This window comes from Sphaeramia orbicularis, chromosome 19, assembly GCF_902148855.1.
Source record: "Sphaeramia orbicularis chromosome 19, fSphaOr1.1, whole genome shotgun sequence".
Taxonomy (NCBI): domain Eukaryota; kingdom Metazoa; phylum Chordata; class Actinopteri; order Kurtiformes; family Apogonidae; genus Sphaeramia; species Sphaeramia orbicularis.
Window position 1 is genome coordinate 36946812 of NC_043975.1, and position 19426 is coordinate 36966237.

The 19426-nt window shown below is 38.8% G+C and overlaps 1 protein-coding gene across 1 annotated transcript in view; it reads left to right on the forward strand.

The window, feature by feature from the left end:
* The window catches only part of LOC115410602 (cytohesin-3), a 47549-nt gene that overhangs the window by 26164 nt on the left and 1959 nt on the right, over nt 1-19426 (forward strand). The window contains exons 8-12 of the mRNA XM_030122317.1: nt 3806-3954; nt 4114-4225; nt 9725-9801; nt 14537-14608; nt 14703-14857. Coding sequence (XP_029978177.1) covers nt 3806-3954; nt 4114-4225; nt 9725-9801; nt 14537-14608; nt 14703-14857 — 565 coding nt within the window. The remainder of the gene's footprint in view (nt 1-3805; nt 3955-4113; nt 4226-9724; nt 9802-14536; nt 14609-14702; nt 14858-19426) is intronic.

The window sequence follows — 19426 nt, forward strand, 5'->3', positions numbered from 1 at the left end:
AAATAATTGAGGTAAAATTCAGTTTGTCATCTTTTCATGGTCATCAGATATGACCCATTTGGACGTTCAGAGGCTCCGTAGTGAGTGTGGAAACACCGTCACCTTCTACAAGATTGATTCACCAGTAAAACCAATGGAGACTGATAAATGACAGTGGATGGAGATGCTTGTTTTTATGTTCAGTTATTGATATCTGTGCTGAAAATGTGACTTTTTCCTCAGTTTTCTCTGTTTTGATAGAATAACCTTTGAATTTACTCTGAGTTTTCATGAACATCTACATTAAATGTGGGAAATTAATACAGGAAAATACATGATTTACAGTAAAAATGCAAAATACAGAGGACAATATTATAATACATATACTAAATCATAATATTATTAATGTGGACTTGAGTTGATCTGAACCAAATTTGAAAGTGTGAAATCCCCCCGTGGTTCTGTCTGGGTTCCTCCCACAGTCCACGCACATGCACCTTAATAGGTTAATTGGTTGATCTAAATCACCCGTAGGTGCAAATATGAGAGTGAGTGGTTTCTCTGTATATGTCGTCCCTGCAATGAACTGGTGACACATCCAGGGTGTACCCCACCTTTACCTGTCAGTATCACCCCTGTGAACATCTCCAGGATTAAACGGTTCAAAAAATGAGTGAACAAATGAAATCCCCCCCCCGAAAGAAGTACTCTCTTTCTGTTTTGGTTCACTTTATTCGCAACGCAGCAACACATTAGATGGTTTAGAAGTATTATTTTGTGCTCAAAATCACAGTATGAAAGCAAAACTAACTCCAGATCTTAGATATTATATACAATGTAAGAGTATGGACCTTGGTTTGGACTTTCAGGTATGAAAGTGTCCTTAGTTTCAGTTACTGTTTGCACATTTTAAAAAGACACAAAAAAAATACTACTGTACAGTGTAGGGAGAAGCAGAACATGGCAGATTCCATGTAAATAGTGAGTCAGAGAGCACAAAATAAACATACAGAAGATAGCATGTCTTTAAACAAAGTATTTAGAGATATAAGAGATGTAAGGTTCTCAGGAACAGGAATAACACGCAGAATAAAACCTCCAGAATGACAGCTATTTGTGTGTATTTAAGAGGTTGCACTCGCTTTGAAGTGAATTTTTATGTCTGAGTGGTGTTTCTACATAAGCGCTACTCCCTTGAAAAATGGTAAATAACTTTAACAGAATTAGACAGTTAAATGAAGTGTCTGCCTTCTCTGAAGTGGTCTTGTAAAGTCTGATGCATGATCTGCTCATATATAGGCATCTATATTTGTGTGTGCACGCGGGTAAAGGGGGATGGGCGCTGGGGGGAGTGACATGTAACTGTCAGCTGAGCCCATAAAAACATATAATGATGAAGGAGCTTTAATTATCCCTGGCATGAGCAGCTCTTTCTGCGAGCTGCTTTATTTTGCTCATCAATTTTTGACTGCGCTGACATTCCTCCCACAGTTTGCAGCCTAATAGTACAGCCAGTGTGTGCAAAGCTCCTGTGCTTTTTATAGAGAATGTGTGTGAGCTGGCAGACAATAGGACAGCCACGACCTAAGTGTGTCAGCCAGAGGAGGCAGACAGAGCAGAATGAATGATTCATTTACAGGCAGCCACTGGCCCGTGTGTCTTACCATTAGCACATCGAGACCGAGACCCCACCCCCTCACCTCACTTGTCCTGTTTTACACACACTCCACACACACATTCGTGCATTTTCAATTAACATACAAATGAAATATCATCCAGCGTGACTATCAAATAGAGAGAACTACTACAGTCTTTCTCATCCATACCAGTCATTATGAAACGAGACAAATTCACTCACATCATTTATAAAATATCTACAGCATGAGTTAAAGGTCCATTGGTAAAGATTTAGAGGGATTTGGTCGGATTTCACTGCGGAAATGGAATATAATATTCATAATTGATTCTTCTTTTTTCTTTTTGATTGCTGTGGGATCCAGTGTTAAGATGTGTTATGTCACCTACTATGTTTGAATGTGGATTAGTGTTAATATCCCCTTAAGTAAAAAGCACGGAACAGACAAAACAAACACTAGCTGTAATGAGGGATGTGTTTTTGTGGCCACTGTAGATGAGGGTGGGATGGGATGTTCCTGTGTTGAAGTCTGCAGGTTCACTGGCAAATGTCTCTAAATATCAAACCTTTTACCTGTAGTGGCAAAACTGAGCATGTTTTATTGTTGAGACCACCCCCTCCCCCATTTCTAGTGTATATGCATTAGTTATATTTACAGCAGACAAAGGCAGGTGAAGCAGGGAATTGTTCATGTCTGTGTGTGTGTGTGTGTGTGTGTGTGTGTGTGTGTGTGTGTGTGTGTGTGTGGGACCAGCGTAACTGTCAAACAGATGCATCAATCGTTATGAATCCCAATAGGTATGTATGCACTCGTGCTGGGTAATTTGGCCAAATGATCATACAGTGATCTAATGAGGTGGAAAGACAGTCTGTAAATCACAATTATCTCACCTCTTTTACCATCTAGGTGAGTTACACTCAAATTATAAGTTTTCCTCTGGTTTCTGGAGGCTTAAGATGCCTGTGAGGGTTTTTTGTTGTTGTATCTGACTAGAAAATGTTGAATTTTTGCATCATCTTAGACCAAAATAATTACAATATTATCATTATCTAGGTAAAGCAAACATCAGTCTGCATTTTCCTGTAAATACAGCTCCATTGTTTCCAGTAAGTACTAGACTGTGACCTAATTTGTCCCACAGGAGTTTTATAATAAATCAATAATGTTTTCACACTAGCATAACTCTGAAGCATCAGTGTGAATCACTCATGCTGGGGTTCAGAAGCTGCAGCTGACAGGGTTATGATGGTTGGTGTTTGCAGCAGCTAAACAACACCTTACCCAAACTGTACAAATTAACATGGACAAAACCCAAATACGTAACTGCAGTCATTAAAATATTGCCATAAATGCACTGAAATAAACCCACTAACTTTGCGACCTCTGCTTGCAACTTTAATGTTACCAAGCCATCAGTTAGTATAGTGTTCTCTGTAGAAACTACTGTAATTACACTGGCAAATGGGCCGTTTAAAATGAATTATGGCCGAAGTGGAAAGTGTGTCTTTTTAATGACATGATCTGATCTGCATGGTCTGTCTGAAAAGTAGATCATGTGCCACATTAAAAATCATGACCTAAGATCACAAGATTGCCCAGAGGTAATATATGACCATATTAACTGGGCTAGGAACTTGATGCTATTGATTTTTATAGGCTGATATAAGAACAATAGTTAAAGGCAGAAGAAAACACTCAGATTAGAGCCCCATCAGAAATGGACTAAACTTATCTTTGACTTTGTTTGAACAGTAAATACTTAAATGTACTTACACTTAAAAAAACAATCAATCTGGAGGTGAACGTCAAGCTAAGTGTAATTGTTATTTTTTTAGGTATTGCTTTCTATCTGAGAGAATTATTGGATTCATGTTCTGCCAAAATGTCTTACCGATGCACATTAATGAATCTGTTATTAAAAATTGTGTATGTTTCCCTATTCAGGGTTTGCTGGGTTTTTATTTTATGCTGATGACATCCTACTGGAACCTGCTAAAGCTAATATAAAAATTCAATGGATAGAATAAATTATCACTGAACTGTATTATTTATCATTTATATGCAGTTGTCCTTTATTTGTTCATTACTCCTTGTCAAATCTGTGGAGGAATATTAACATCACAGGTGTAATTTGCGCATTGTTCTGTGATATGACTTTTTCACTCATTCATTTCCCTCTGTGCCGTCAGATACCTGCTACGTACTGTCATTTGCGATCATCATGCTGAACACCAGCCTACACAATCCCAACGTCAGAGACAAACCTCCCGTAGAGCGTTTTATCTCCATGAACAGAGGCATCAATGAAGGAGGAGATCTGCCAGAGGAGCTTCTCAGGGTGAGGATGTGCTTGTCATTGGTGTGTGTGTTTGTGTGTCATGACCGATCTCTGTGACCGTTGTGTTACACCTACTGCATTGCCAATGAGGTATTTCCTCCACTTTCCCCCCTCCCCTTGCTCGCTTGATTGATAGTTTTTCTCCCCTTTTTACGGCAGAACCTCTACGACAGCATCAAAAACGAGCCCTTCAAAATCCCAGAGGATGATGGGAACGATCTGACGCACACATTCTTTAACCCTGACAGAGAAGGCTGGCTCCTAAAGCTCGGTATGTGCATTCACAAAGTCACAACAGTACCCATGATTATTTTGATTTATGTCAGCAGAGCCTCAACCTCAGTATGAGCTCCTCAGTGTTATCCATTTTCCTGGTGAAGGGTGTTTGTTTCTTTCTTTGTGACTTGTTTGTAATGAACAGTGGAGGTTGGAACGTCTGGGGTGACATTGGTTGAACCAGAATTATAACCAAAAATTACAATACGCTGAACATTATGTGTCTGCTGGTCATAGTCTGCTGGAAAAAAATGCACCGCAATAATAACAGAGATAATAAGAAGAAATAGAGTATAAAATGCACCATCAAGTACATTTACTAGTATTATTTTGACTGTATACTTCATCACTACATTTATTTGTCAGCTCTAGTTACTTATACTATGAATATTCTACACAATGGATGATTTAACAAGTTCCAACCGTTTTGTCTTGTGTATAGTCAGGCTCCCATTTCAGATGTCTATGAGTGAACAGTTTCATTAAATATTATAGTCATTTTGTATTTGGGAAACACTACACAATTAATTCCCTAGCGGCTGAGGAGCTATCAAGAGTTATTAGAAATTCCTTTGGAAAACTACTGACACACCACACCTAATGGTCATAGTGAGGGCAAATAGTGGCATTGTCATTAAATTTTTTTTTAATTGTTACTTTTTGTGGTCCAGCCTGTTTTTTGCTGCAGAAATTGTCCGCCTTCACAATTGCTAGATAAGGTTGCTAGGAGACCTGTGACGCAACGGGAAATGTCTTTTCTTTCTGTCTTTCTTTCTTCACCCTTCATTATTTTACCCCTCCTCCTTTTTGTTTTTTTTTTTTAAGATGTCTCCTCTCCTCTCCTCTCCTCTCCTCTCCTCTCCTCTCCTCTCCTCTCCTCTCCTCTCCTCTCCTCTCCTCTCCTCTCCTCTCCTCTCCTCTCCTCTCCTCTCCTCTCCTCTAAAGCATGCTCTTCTCTGTGAATACATTCTCTGTAGCTGTGCTGTGGTGATACTTGTGCTCATTGTGTCTTTCAAATCCCTCTGTGTGGTTTTATTTATTTTATTTTGTTCCTCACTCCCTTTCTCTAACCTTTCATAATGTCACCCTTTGTTCTGTTTCATTCTGTTCTGTGATGGCTGTTCCTCCTTAAAACTCTCTGTATTAGGAGGTAGGTAATGCTCCTTCCTCCTCCATGCTCCGAGTTCATCACAGAGTGCCCTCATACTGGCATTGGCTGCCATTATCGCCTTAGCGTTCACCAGGGCTCCTGAACATGCTAGCTGCCTCATCTAATAAGCTAATAAGCTGTAAGTTATGGCATTATGAGGTGATGAGTTAAGTCATCCAAAGACCTCTGTCATTTTGCATGGGGATTGGCTGCATTCGTCCTGTGGCTCTGCAGGAGGCTGGACAATGCAAGGGGTGAGCCTCAGATAACTCTTCACCTGATTAGTATAAGCCTCAGGGTGAGTGACAGCATAAATGGTGATAAGATGAACAGGCCACAAGTGTCAGGGCCACATCAGGCTTCTGTATTTTAAGTCTATTTTATTGAAAAATCACAACACAAGTGATCAGACCCATTAATATTAACTGAAACTGTCTGATTTACGAGGTTTGTAAAGACTCTGAAATGAATTTGTGGGGAACAGCGTCACAGCTGATACATACGGATGTGTGACAGGGACATAAATGCCTTTATGATCAGAATGTTCTCATCCATCAAATTACAACACAAAGTATAAAAAAAAAAAATCAATATATGTTTGAATGTAAATGTCAAATCATTATTTCTTCCAAGTTTAAAGGCTGCTTTTTTGTCCTCTGTGAAAGTTGTAGAAGCCAGGCAGTTGTTTACAATTAGATTAAAATGTCATAAAAGACGTAACACGACTAGAACCATATTAAAGACATGAAAACACAAAAATTACCTAAAATACATGACAGGATACATCAAGATAAAAACATAGCTATACTGATTCAGTGCTTATTTTGATAATTTCCTTTATTACTTCACAAATCGCACCAATGTAGTAGGTAAATACTTGTAGTAACAGTAAATATTGTCTGTGTTTTAGCTGGGTTTTGTTTGTTTGCAACTATAGTTATAGTTTTATCATTCATTAATGCTAGCGGAAAAATAGTACCCTAAAATTGCTTTGTATATAATTAAAAATGTCATGATAAGTAGGCATTTTCATTTATTCATAGAATTGATTGAAATTTTACAATATCATGGCATGTACTGTTGAGTGAAAATGAAATCGCTTTAATCAGGGTATGAGATGTTAGAGGCTAAAGGTTAACTCTCTTTGTTGTCTGCATTCTTATCCATCCTAACACACACATGAGCACATTAGGAGCAGTGAGCTGCCATTGAAGGTAAGTCCAGATCTTCATCAGTACCTTGGTGAAGAGCACTGACCGGACAATGAACCTACATAAACCTGTTTGTTTGACCATTATTACCAAGTAAATAAAATAGTACTGTAGCCTTTAGTGTTTTTATCAAATTAACTTGAACTGATCGGATATAAGTGACGGTTCCTTCCTCATAGATGACATATCAGCTGAATTGCTCTGTACAGTCGACTAAAGGCCGCCCTGTGCTTCATGAAGCTCCTGCGTAGCTTCAGTATCTGCCAGAACATACAGCCATGGTCCAGCTTCAGTGAATGCTCTGCTTGAGTCCGCTTTGTGGGAATGCGTACCTACCTACCTACCTATTTACCTGCCTACCTACCTACCTACCTACTGCTGCGTGGCTGCTCATGCAATAAAGTGAAGGAGACCAGACCTCTTTTCATTCCAGTCCCTCTGCTCCTGCCTTGATACCTCCCATTGCTACTTCTCTTCCTTTACACACTTATCTTCCTCTCTATCCCACCAGCTGCACTTGCCAGATCGTGTGAGGCCTAATCTTTCCTCCACACTTCATTTTTTCCATTTTCCCTGTATGGGAGGAAGCCTCTGCTTAATGATGGGAGTATTTGTCTTTGTATTATTATTGGAATTAAGCACTCTGCTGGCCTGTCAGGTAATCAATGGGAAAATCTGCTGCACTGCTACGTATGAGGCTGTGGAGCTCATTACACAACACTGCAAACCGCAGCTTTAGCATCATACAGAGCAAACAGCATGGCTTAGGATCCATTTAATTCATTTATTTAGATGTCACTTAGGCAAAGCCAAATTTATGTGCTTATAAATTTCAGACTGCGCTTTAAGACACTAGGATGGATGTGAAGTAGAGATATACCAATTTGGTATTTCACAAATTATACTCGCGGAACTTGTTTCCAGTCATAGTTGATGACTAATGGTAACCTCCAAAACTATAATTTGCTGACATTGAAGGAAAATTACAATAACACATTCTTTGGTTCACCTAAAAACTGCAGTTCTCTGAGAAACCATGTATTAAAGTCTTAAGCCCGTGGTGGGTGATGTGTGATACATTTATCTCTTTTATTTATGGGCAACTTTCAAAGCACTCAAGGACAACTCACAAGGTAGTTAAAAACAGCAATAAAGAAACATTCTAAAAACAATGATGCAGATATGTGTGAGAGTAAGTTGTATAACTCTAAGATCAGTGTTTTGTTTTATGATGTTCTTAGGGGGAAAAAAAATCCATCATTACCTGTTAATGTGTGGTATTTGAAGTGGTCTGACTAGTAGGAATTCTTCCTACTTCTTACAGACTCAGACTTTAGAAATCTACAACGTGGCAGGAGGTTATGGTAATCACAGGTGTTCTGAGATAGGTAGGGGGTTAAATAAGTTATTGACAGTTCTAATCACTGATCCCTGTTCAGATTCAGTCAGATTCTATTGCTCTACTCAGTGGTTCAACACAGAAGTTTACAAAAGTGACTTTATCCCACCACAGTGTGAATACTTACATGTAGTAGTTTGATTTGGACCAAGAGGAGAGAGATGTAGATGAAAGTAGATGGATTTCACCTCCTGCAGCTCTAAACACTTCTTGTATCAGTATCAGCAGAACTTGGCTCTGATAGTTTAAGGCCTCTCAGCTGGAATTAGTTTGAAGGAAAATATTAGCTCCAAAAACAAAAATCTCACCTAGAATGACCTTAATTTGTTACCGTTAGTCTCAGTCAGTGATCCAGAGCTACTTATTTATATAGTTACTACTTTGGCTTACTTTGGCTTTTTTTTCTTTTTCCCTGCTGATTAATTGTATCTGTTATTTTTCTGCTCCAATCTATTGTTACTCTTGTGTAAAGCTTCCCTTCTTCCAATTTTACACACAATAGTACATCAAATACACTCGCTTCAGTCACTACAGGCTGTATGTCATAGTCTGTGCAGTAGTGAGATGAAGGGAAGATGTACAAAACCTGGCCATGCTTATTTTTTCTCTTTTAGGTTATTAATCAAATTAAAATCTGCTTTTGAGGGCATGCAAACGCAGCAGTCCTACATCAAAAAATTGGATGAAACTGAGCAAATAGTTGGCTCTTTATTTCGCATTTTATGAGATGTATTTAGAATTCCAATTATTTCCAAAAGTATGTCAGTGGGTTAGATGCATATGAAAGTAAATACATCATTGCTCATGAATAATAAAGAGGCTGGTGGATTTACCTCTCGTCACTTGTATAGAATAAAAATCTGGGTCAAGTGAACATTACATATTGATTACATCAGTAACGGCTGCTCGGTGCACATTCTGTAATGTCAGCAGACATGTTCTTATGGTGCACATATTGCAGCCTGTACATTGATCTCAGCTACATTATGTTTTTTGATTACATAGGTAAACTGCTCATTTCGTCACCAGCAGTGTAATTAACAGAAAATCCACTAATCCCAGTAATCTACTTTTGTCAGAAGCAGATGGAGAGATTGTGTTTCTCATAAGTAGCTTTCCCTCAAGAGAGAAAACAAGTCTTTGCCCTCATAACTGACTTTATTCTTTTTGCACACAAGGAAAACCAGTTTATTTTTGAGTGTGACTTAATGGGGGCAGTCAGATGTTTGGATGTAACAGACAAAAGAAAAAAACAGCAGAAAACTGAAGCATCTCAACAACAATCATAAACCCGTTGGATTTTTTTTTTTTAATTTTGGAGAATTCTTACAGCTTAGTCTCATAAAATTCACTCCCACTGGACAGACCAGTAGAGTGCAGTCCTGCTTGACTGAACCATGTACACGTCTAAAATTTCTCCTGGAATTGAAAAACCGGGTTCAGATGTTTTTACAAGCCGCTCCCCGTTTTCTCCTTTACCCTTAGCTGGCAGGCGCTCTCAGCCTTCAGGCCAAGCTCTCTGGGGAATGGGAGGGTGGGAGTGTAGGAGGTGGGGGTGGTTGCTCGAGGGAGAATCCAGCCTCTGATTGAGGTGTAATAACGCAGAGAGCTGATGATCAGAACCAGATGTGGCACGTGGAGCTGAGGTCTCCTGCAGGTTAAGCTTCTACAGCACGAACACCAGCACCGGCTCTGTTCAGTCTGGACTCAAAAACAGTGTGTTTGTCTTTACAGGTGGTAGGGTGAAGACGTGGAAGAGAAGGTGGTTCATTCTGACCGACAACTGCCTCTACTACTTTGAATACACAACAGTAAGTACAATCACATGTCAGGCTTATTATTTGAGATGTGTCACAATGTATCAGTACCGACAAAACTTTATCAACAGAAACTATTGAATGACTGACTTTGAAGAAAAATAGTGTCACAGATAATAGAAACTGCTCCAACCAAGATTTGATACGAATAGTTTCATGTTCTGTCATAGTCTTTAATAAATTTTAAAAAATAATTACATTTTGGTACTGTTTGTGTGTTGCCTCTTGGCCAGGTTGTTGTTGGAAATGAGAATCAGTCCTCAACTAACTTACCTGGTTAAATAAAGGTTAAATAAAAAAAAAAAAAAAATTGGCTGTTGTCCTTTTCGTGCTCCAAAGTACTGTTATTATATCAGCCTTTAAATATTCACTCAGTCAATCATTAGCTATTATAGTTAACAAAACTAAGACTAAGGCTATGTTTACACTGTCTACACTGCAGGAAAAAGGGTCCCAAATGATATTTTCACCTATTTCACTCGTATATGTGAACAACACATCACTTAGAATTGGATCTTTTTAATTGTGATGTGGTCCTCTTACTTCTGTATATGATCATTAGTCAGAAAAAGATCTGATCTATTTGTTACCTCAGTCTGAATGGTCAGAATTCATGAGACATTCAAATCTCTTTAAACGGAGATTCGTCACTGGAGGGAGTCGTTCACATGATATAAAGTAGTGATCAGATTCAGTGATCACATTACTCCAGATGATAAATGGTAAAACACTGACAGAGGCCTTTTTACTGCACAATGTATATTGATAATTAAAGCTTGTTCGTAATGTTTAACTGCACAGAGGCAACTAACAGAGGCAATGAAAGCGGAATAGACTAGAATTCAATGTCCTTGTTCAATCACTCCTCAAGGTTGTTTTTTTCCACAAAGAGGCTTGAGAAATCAGGAAAAGGTACACAAATACTGGTCGGACCCAATCAGGCAAGAGATGCAGATGAAGGTAGTTGTCCTTCCAAAGTATATCACAACAATAAGAGTTTCTGAGTTAAACTGGGTCGACAGCTTTTGCAGACGTCTATCCAAAAACCAGACTAGTTTGGATGTTAGGTGTGTATGTAGTAAAATGTATTAAAAGTTAGTAAAAAAAACTGAAGGATGAAATAGAGAGGATAAACAGGTGAAAATGTTAAAAACTACAGCAACTCTGGTGCCCTTGTGCTTTGAGTTTTACAAGACTTTACCCACATTTTAATGAATTTTTTTCAGATTAGGAAACAGAAAAAATTGAGGACAGACACAATCTGTCTCTCTCTGTCAAACACACAAGTCAGGGGCAGAGATCTTTGCCTTCCAGCTCGGCTCTTTAACAGATGCAGCCCCTTTGACCTACATGAACCTCACTCCAGCAATTAACATGAGGCATCATGGGAAACATCTGCAAAGTCTATGGCGCACACATCTGGCCAGGCTAAGCCATAAGCCAAGTGCCTCCCCCAACCCGGCACGAGTCACCCCAGCATCCTGATTTCTGAAAGCACCCCCCAACACACACACATATACAACAGTCCCGCAACACACACATAATCACACTGCAGACAGAATTTCAGGGACACACACACACTGAGAGCCAGCTGTGAGCAGCCGTCCCCGGGCATTTCCTCCCCCTGTCGTGCCCCCTCATTAGTAGGAAAATGACAGGACATGGGCTGTTCCTCAAGGTCCCCTCACACACACACGCACACACACACGCACACATCTGGACCTGCAGACACAATAGAAATCACTGAAGGATGCATAGTGTAGGGTTACGTCTCCCTTGGGTGCTCTCCCCTATATGACCAGGATGAACAAAAACCTCCAGTGTGCTTTTATCACCACATGGTTTTCTAGTTTGATGCAACCAGACGTATATATTTAAAAGTTCAGTGTGAATTAAAGGCATCATGTGTTGCTGTAGTGACTTTGTAACATTAATGTTTAACAGTCAGTAAATAAGGAGATGTCTTGCGTCTGTATTTTCCAATATTGTTACTTCAAGATGAATCAAAAAGTTATGAATGGATTTGGATGAAAATTTCAGGAAATGTTGATACTGGTACAAGGAACAAATGATTAAATTTTGGTGGTTTTTGGTGGTGATGGGGGGGGGGGGGGCTGATCTGCTTTGGTGGAGGTCTGCGCTCTCCGACTGCTTTTCTAGTATTTCCAATGTATTATTCAAAAGAGTATTTTTATTTGTCTTCATAGACTGAGTTATGGGATTAAACTGAGATTTATAAAAAGTCTATGACATTAATATTATTATATTATTTAATATGTTATTTGACCTGACACAACAATAGATATACAGACTATTCCAAAAAAGTCGATTTAACTAAGGAAACATGAAAGAGCCTTCCACTGCGTAGTATGTTTCGGATGGAACAAGTTCTTTAACCCTTTAACTGATGCAGTGAGTGTCTTCTCATTTCTTAAATAACCATCAGTTTTATAGACAACATAAAGGTTCGACTGTGTTTTAATAGAAAAAGTTCATGTGGTCTGATGAGTCTAGATTGACTCATCTGAGTGACATCAGACTGAGAAGAGAGATGAATGAAGTGATTACCCATCATGCTTAGTGCCTACAGTACAAGACTGTGGGGGCAGTGTTATGATCTGGGGTTACTTGAGTTGCTCACATCCAGGTTCAGTAACGTTGTGTCCATAAAATGACAAAAATAAATGTTATGACACTGCATAAGGTTATAAAATGCTACAACAAATGCTAATGCTGAAGGCTTTGCAACGGAATACTTGAATGTGTGTGTTTATTTAGCCTGGGTGTATGTATTTTCTTATCACCATCAAAAAAGAAGTTTAAGATTGAAATGTGTGTGAGATGTGTACATGTAGATCCATACTGAGCACCACATGCCTGCACCTGCTTCATAGTTTAAGCATTATTTATTCATTAGATTGCAAACTGAACAGACGCCCATCCTGTTTGTGGAAGTGTTTAGAGGAAACATTCTCTATTTTTGAGCAAAACTAGCAATAGCAGAGAAGAATGTCATATTTACCACACTCAGGATTATTAACCACTATTATAACCTCCAATTATTTAGGACAGTATGGAACATACAAATGGAAGCAGAAAGCAGGGATTTTCTTTTACCTTGAAATTCCTGCCATTCATGTCTGTAACACATTCCAAAAGTTGGGATAATTTAGCACCAGTGATGATGATGATGATGATGATGATGGGATTTGAAATAGCTGATGTAAACAGGTGATTGCAATTATGGTTTGATAAAACTGCAACATGAGGGAAGGTCTGGTCCTTGAAAAGCAGAGATCTACCAACAATTGCCTGTTTACCCTCAGATGCACAAGAAAATAATGAGGTTTCAGTAACAACAATGCTCCTCAAAGACAGATAGAGATTTGGATTTTTGAGCCTCTGTGGCACAGACTGAACAGATTCAAGGCCTCTGAAGCTGAATCTCTGAGGCATCTGGGGTGGACACAGTGGAAACTCAGTGTATTGTGGTCCATTACAGATGGCTCAGGGCCCAGAGAAGTGCTAAATATCTTGTTTTCATACTGTCTGTAATGAAAACCATGTTAGAGTAAATATAACTAGAAAGCACTCAGAACACAAACTTCCACCGAGGCAGAGAAAGTCCACAACATCATAATCATCCCCAGTGGTCACACTGTCCACATGGAGATGATGATTTACAACAATTCCCTTTAATGATTTCTGTTAGTATTTGCACCTTTTTATCTTAATTATGCAAATTCAAGTTAATTGGATTTTGCATTCTGGAAGAAGACAATGCTCCAATGATACCATAGTTAAAAAATAAGAGAAGTCTGTGAATAGCATCTTCATATTTAGGGATTTTTATGAAATATTTTTGTGGCCCTAGATTTTAACACTGTACATGTATGTGGTAAATATTAATCAAATCAATTTTGTTTTGATCTGATTTTTTTCTGTCTATTTTTCTTGGCCTTGAACTTGAATGACTAAAACGGAATCATCTGTTAATCAGCTGTAGTTCATAAACACTGTTATTGGAGATTTTGAAATTTTGCATTAGAAAATGTTTATCAAAATGGTAAATAAAAAAACAAAACAAAAAAACTTGAATTCGCTCACTTGAGGTGGTTTTTACCTTTTTGTTTATAAAAAAAAAGTGCATAGAAAAAAATGAAATCACATTTTTTAAAAATAAATTGTAGCGACAATTTACCTCATTGCTGTTCTGATAACATGTGAAAACATGTCTGGTACAACAGGTCATCTGGCTGGATGAAGAGACAATCATTCCTTTGTTTCATCCATGGCAAAAAGTAATTATAGCCATTTCGGTTGGAAAACAACAACAGAATCTTCTGCTTTTACTCTCTTTATTAAAGCCATGTGTGCTGTAGCCTGCAGCTCCACCTACTGATGGCACAACACAGCCTCATGAAATACACATTCTTATTTTAGCAGCTTTTCCAAGGTTTACTTCAATTGTACTTGACATTTATGGGAACACAGCTACTGTCACAGAGGACATGCCAAAAAATTTGGACTTTAATCTGCTAACAGACAGAAACTAAACAAACAGTTTTGCTTCCTTGGTAGATGTAAAAACCACTTCAGCTATTTATATGTGAGGAGAGCACAGCCACTGCACAGATTTCGAGATGTCCACTAAAATGTATTTAATCTTGAATCTTGGTCATGCTCCTAGTCCTACAGTGATTACACCACTGTCTTTATGTGTCTTCAGGATAAAGAGCCTCGTGGGATCATTCCTCTGGAGAACCTCAGCATCCGCGAAGTGGACGAGCCAAGGAAACCTGTAAGGAACAACATTACAGCGTCACTTCTCTTATCTTTCATAGTCATTATTAGTATTTTTTCACCATGAATATTAACTCCTGATGTCTTCCCAGAATTGCTTTGAGCTATACAACCCCAACCACAAAGGTCAGGTGATCAAGGCCTGCAAGACGGAGGCAGACGGGCGGGTTGTCGAGGGCAACCACGTAGTGTACAGGATATCAGCCCCTACGCCAGAGGAGAAGGAGGAGTGGATCAAATCCATCAAGTAAGAGACATGGTGTTACTGTGGATCCATTTACACTAAGAGGGCACTTAGCCAACGCCGCTCCGCTCCCATGTGGGGCTTTCTCGTGCGTGACCTTGACTGTGAGAATCTACTGCACACACAGGCTTTGAACCTAATCATGAATGTACAGACCGACTCAAATACACAAAGGAAAGTGCACATGCTGTGACTAAACGTGACTGTTTCTCACACAGATAACACTCGGAGTTGAATTCTGCTCTGACAGATAATCTCACTTCCCTTTGATTAGAGTTCGGTTAGAAAAGAAAAACACACACATGCACACACACATACATGCTGCCTTCCTTTACCCTCAGAAGTGTTTAGGCTACTTTTGTTACATCCAAATGTGCCTTGTTAGCTAGGAAGAAGAGAAGGTACTGTGATAAATTGGACCCAGTGGGCAATTGATCAGCTCACTGGTTACCATCCACTCAGCTGCACCTTCAGAGGAAAATATGATCAATATCAGAGAAGAAAATCATATTACGCAAACCTTCCATGCTCTAATGATATGAAAAAAACCATTTAGTATTGACACACATATCCAAAGTGAAAGTGATTGGTTTTAGTTACTGGAAATCCTGTCCAGGTCATGCTGCTCCATGTACAGTTAAACAGATTGGAGAGAGGAGAGAAGTGTTCATTTTCTCACTTTGGGAGATTTAGAGTCAATTGACCTTGAGATGACACACTCTGTGTTACACATTTCACACTCCCCTCTAACAGGATGGTCGATGCTGGCGTCTTGTTTCAGGCCTCAGAGAGACTTCAGTGGGGAGCAGCAGGGCTGTTCTTTATTAGTGCACAGTTAGTTCTGATGTATTCACTGGGTTTTTATTTTTGTTGAGTTTTTTAGTTCACTCTTTAATTTTTAGTTTTGAAAATTGCTAGGAGAGCCTTAGTTTATAGAAGCTCAAACAGAAAGCATGAAAGAGTAAAGCTCCAACATTCGGACTTGAAATGTAAAGCCAACCCCTAAGTGTCAAAACCTGCAGTTCCTTCAGTGTCCACTGGGGGCTGACTCCAAAAGTGAGTCATTCTCATGTTAAACAGCAGATGTTTACACCCTACTCCAAAGACAACAATCTCTATAGTTAATGTTGTTCTGTGTGACAGCTACATAGAACGACATTTTACAAAACTTACCTGGTGAAATGATGTTAAGGCGGAAACTTACGTTCAGTTAATGGTGTGGCCACTTTTAGTGACAGGTGAATGTCTTCGATTACCACCTGAGCTTTTGGTTGAGTCAGACATTCTGTTCTTTTCCTGTTTATTGAACAAAACTTTTTCTCTGACAGGACATTCTCCTGCTGTTGTGTTAAAGATATTACTCTAATATAACTGTAAGATATTCTGTCATGAAGGTTACCAGTGTTTAGTTACAATATGCTGCCTGTTCATATAACTTAAGTAATGTTAGCATAAATTTGTATAGAATTAAATGGTCTGTCAGATAGCCTGCAAATTAAGCCAGCTAGTGCTAAGTAGTGTGTTTATACGTCACAAGAATTTGGCATTACTGTTATTAATGTGTATGTATTAACATTTTTCAAGTAGCTGATATTACTTGGTGGTGTTAAGCGGTAACTACAAAACCCTTGCTCTTCCCAACTCCACTTACTTATATTTGCAGACATACATGATGGTTCCATCTTCAGGACTCAAACCAGCTTTGTCCGCTATTTATATACAGTCTATGGAGAGAATGCATGACATTTCCAAAAGCTGTTCTTTAGAAGTCCCATTTTGCACAAAGTCATTTATTCTTTTATTGCATGAGTGATTAACACCAGTCAACCCACAGGAGAACCTGCACCCACTAATTCAACAAAGTTTACTTTATATTTAATTTAGCAAAATTATTTCTTCATTGCTTGTTTTACTTTCAGACTTAGCTTTCGTTAACTATAATGACCCTGACTAATGCTTCAGGGCAGTTGTGTGCATTAACCCATAAAGACCCAAACATCCACTGTTGACCTAAACCATGTCCTGCTGTTCACTGTTTAATACCTGTTGATCCACTAATCCTATCAATACATGTAAATTGAGGTAAAATGCAGTTTGTCATCTTTTCATGGTCATCAGATATGACCCATTTGAACGTCCAGAGGCTCCGTAGTGAATGTGGAAACATCATCTTCTACGACACTGATTCACCAGTAAAACTCATGTAGTTTGATAAATGACAGTGGATGGAAGCACTTGTTTATACATTCAGTTATTGATATCTTTGCTGAAAAGGTCCCTTTTTCTTCAGTTTTCTCTGTTTTTGATATAATAACCTTCAACTTTATTCTGAGATTTTATTAACATCTACACGATCAGTCAATTAAATGCAGGAAAATGTGTGATTTTCACATAAAAATGCAAAAAAACAGAGGATAATATTTGAATAAATGGTGGTAAATCACTTAAGAAAGGTTAAGTATAGAGAAAAATTCATTTAGGAACTGGCACAAAAATAGCACTGGGTCTTTATGGGTTAAAGCTTGAGTAGGCAGTATGTTTTTGTTTTTGTTTTTGTTTCTCTGAGCAAGAATTTCTCTTGGCTCTGTTTAAAGGCTTTAGAATAAGACTTCAACCACAGCTCTTGTCTGAGGGGGGAAGATAAAACATGTGATTGACAGCAGTATTGACCAGTCACTGTCAACAATTTATCAAAATGACAAAGCAATACACCGACCCCGCTGTGATATTTTGGCTTCATTTTTTCTGCGCATCAAGTCTATGTTGAAGGCAGAGGGTGAAGAGCAGCAGGAGGATGTGTATTTTTTCTTTTTCCTGCCTACTGCAGCTTTAATGTAAAAGCTTGTCGTGTCCCTGTGTCAGAGTACAGATCCCAGGTTGGACTCAGCAGGACAGAGCTGTGGCCTTGACTCAGCTGCTGGCGTGGCAGACTATCCTGTGGTCGTCACATTCGCACAAACATTCAGACACACAGCACATTCACACTTGTTACCTGACTCATCTGCAAGGTTGGAAACTGTTCTTGCAGCTCTGTGCAAACACAAACACACACACAGGATTTAGACTGGCTATCTCAGCACGTCCACTCTGCTCTGCTGCTGGGAAAACAGCGGATTACTCAGCGTTATTCCCATCTTTAGTGTCACACTGTCAACATTTCAGGCTGTGATGCTTTGATTCCTCTGCAGGGAGTGCGTGGTAGACTGAACCTGCATCATCATCATCACACACACAGACACACACCACAATTCACACTTCCAAAAAATCCAACCCTTAAATACAGGTTTTCAGCTCTACTTGAGGTGGTTCAGGTTCAGGTTTTCCCCTCCTCATCTCGTTTTCCCATTATGTCAGTTTATGTAAGAGCTCTCACACTGATGACGACTGCACTCTATCTCAAACGTGCAGCACTGACAACTGGCAAGCTGTCATAGTAACATAAAATAATATGTACATTTTAACTTTGGACATCTTTTTCCTCTGAGGCAGCCTGGAGGATAACTGATAACACTTTGGGGTTCATTTTAGTGTGTGCTGTACCTCCTGTTTATGTGGATAACAAGCATTGAAGTTAGGTTGAGATGTTAATACGACAGTGACTGGATACAGGTTTTAGAGGTGGAACAAATCACTGTGAATGTCAAGTTTAAAGGCTGATCAATGCATCTGACATTAAAAGTCCAACATGCTAGGCGTAGAGGGATTTATAGACGTTGAGATTGCAAAAATGGAGTCATAGTATTTTTGTTAGAATGAGCCCTTTGTATCTACAGAGGGAATGGGTTGTTGTTCAGAGCCGGCCATGTTCTTTCAGTGGCTCCAAATGGACGTCTTCTCCTTTTTAGTTAGCAGACACCATGTCTACCCATCCACCCGTCTGTCATGACTTTGTTTCCAGATCGTAACTGGGAAACCATTCAATATTTGCTCACCAAACTTGCTTCAGTTTTTGATTTTGTGTTGGAGTGGTGCCTTTTGGTATTTAGCAGCCTGTTAACTCCTCTGCAGTCAATGGACATCAATGACACTATACTACCGCTAGCTGTCTTCTAGTGTATTATCTCTGTTTTATAGTGTTTATAAAATAGTGCTAAGGTACATTATTATCTCGTATTATATTTGAGTGTACACCAGAGTTAATATTCCCATAGGTAAAGAGCCCAGAATGGACAAACAGTCGCTGGACACTGGAAAAAATCCAAATCTTACCAAGTGTATTTTTTCTCATTTTTAGTCAAAATATCTCATCACACTTAAAAGAAGACATAATCACCTAAAGAGTAACTTTTCAGTGAGATATAAGAACTCATTTTTAGACAATAGATCTTGAAAATCATATTTCAAGAAGTCTTACCAGGATAATTTTCATTTGTTCCATTGGCAGATTTTTTTTGCTTGAGTTAAACAAAAAAATCTTGAATTAAGCAAAAAACAAAATCTGCCAATGGAGCAAGTGAAAATTATCATGGCAAGACTTTTTGAAATAAGATTTTTCAAGATCTATTGTCTAAAAATAAGTTCTTATATCTCACTGAAAAGTTACCCTTAAGGTGATCATGTCTTATTTAAAGT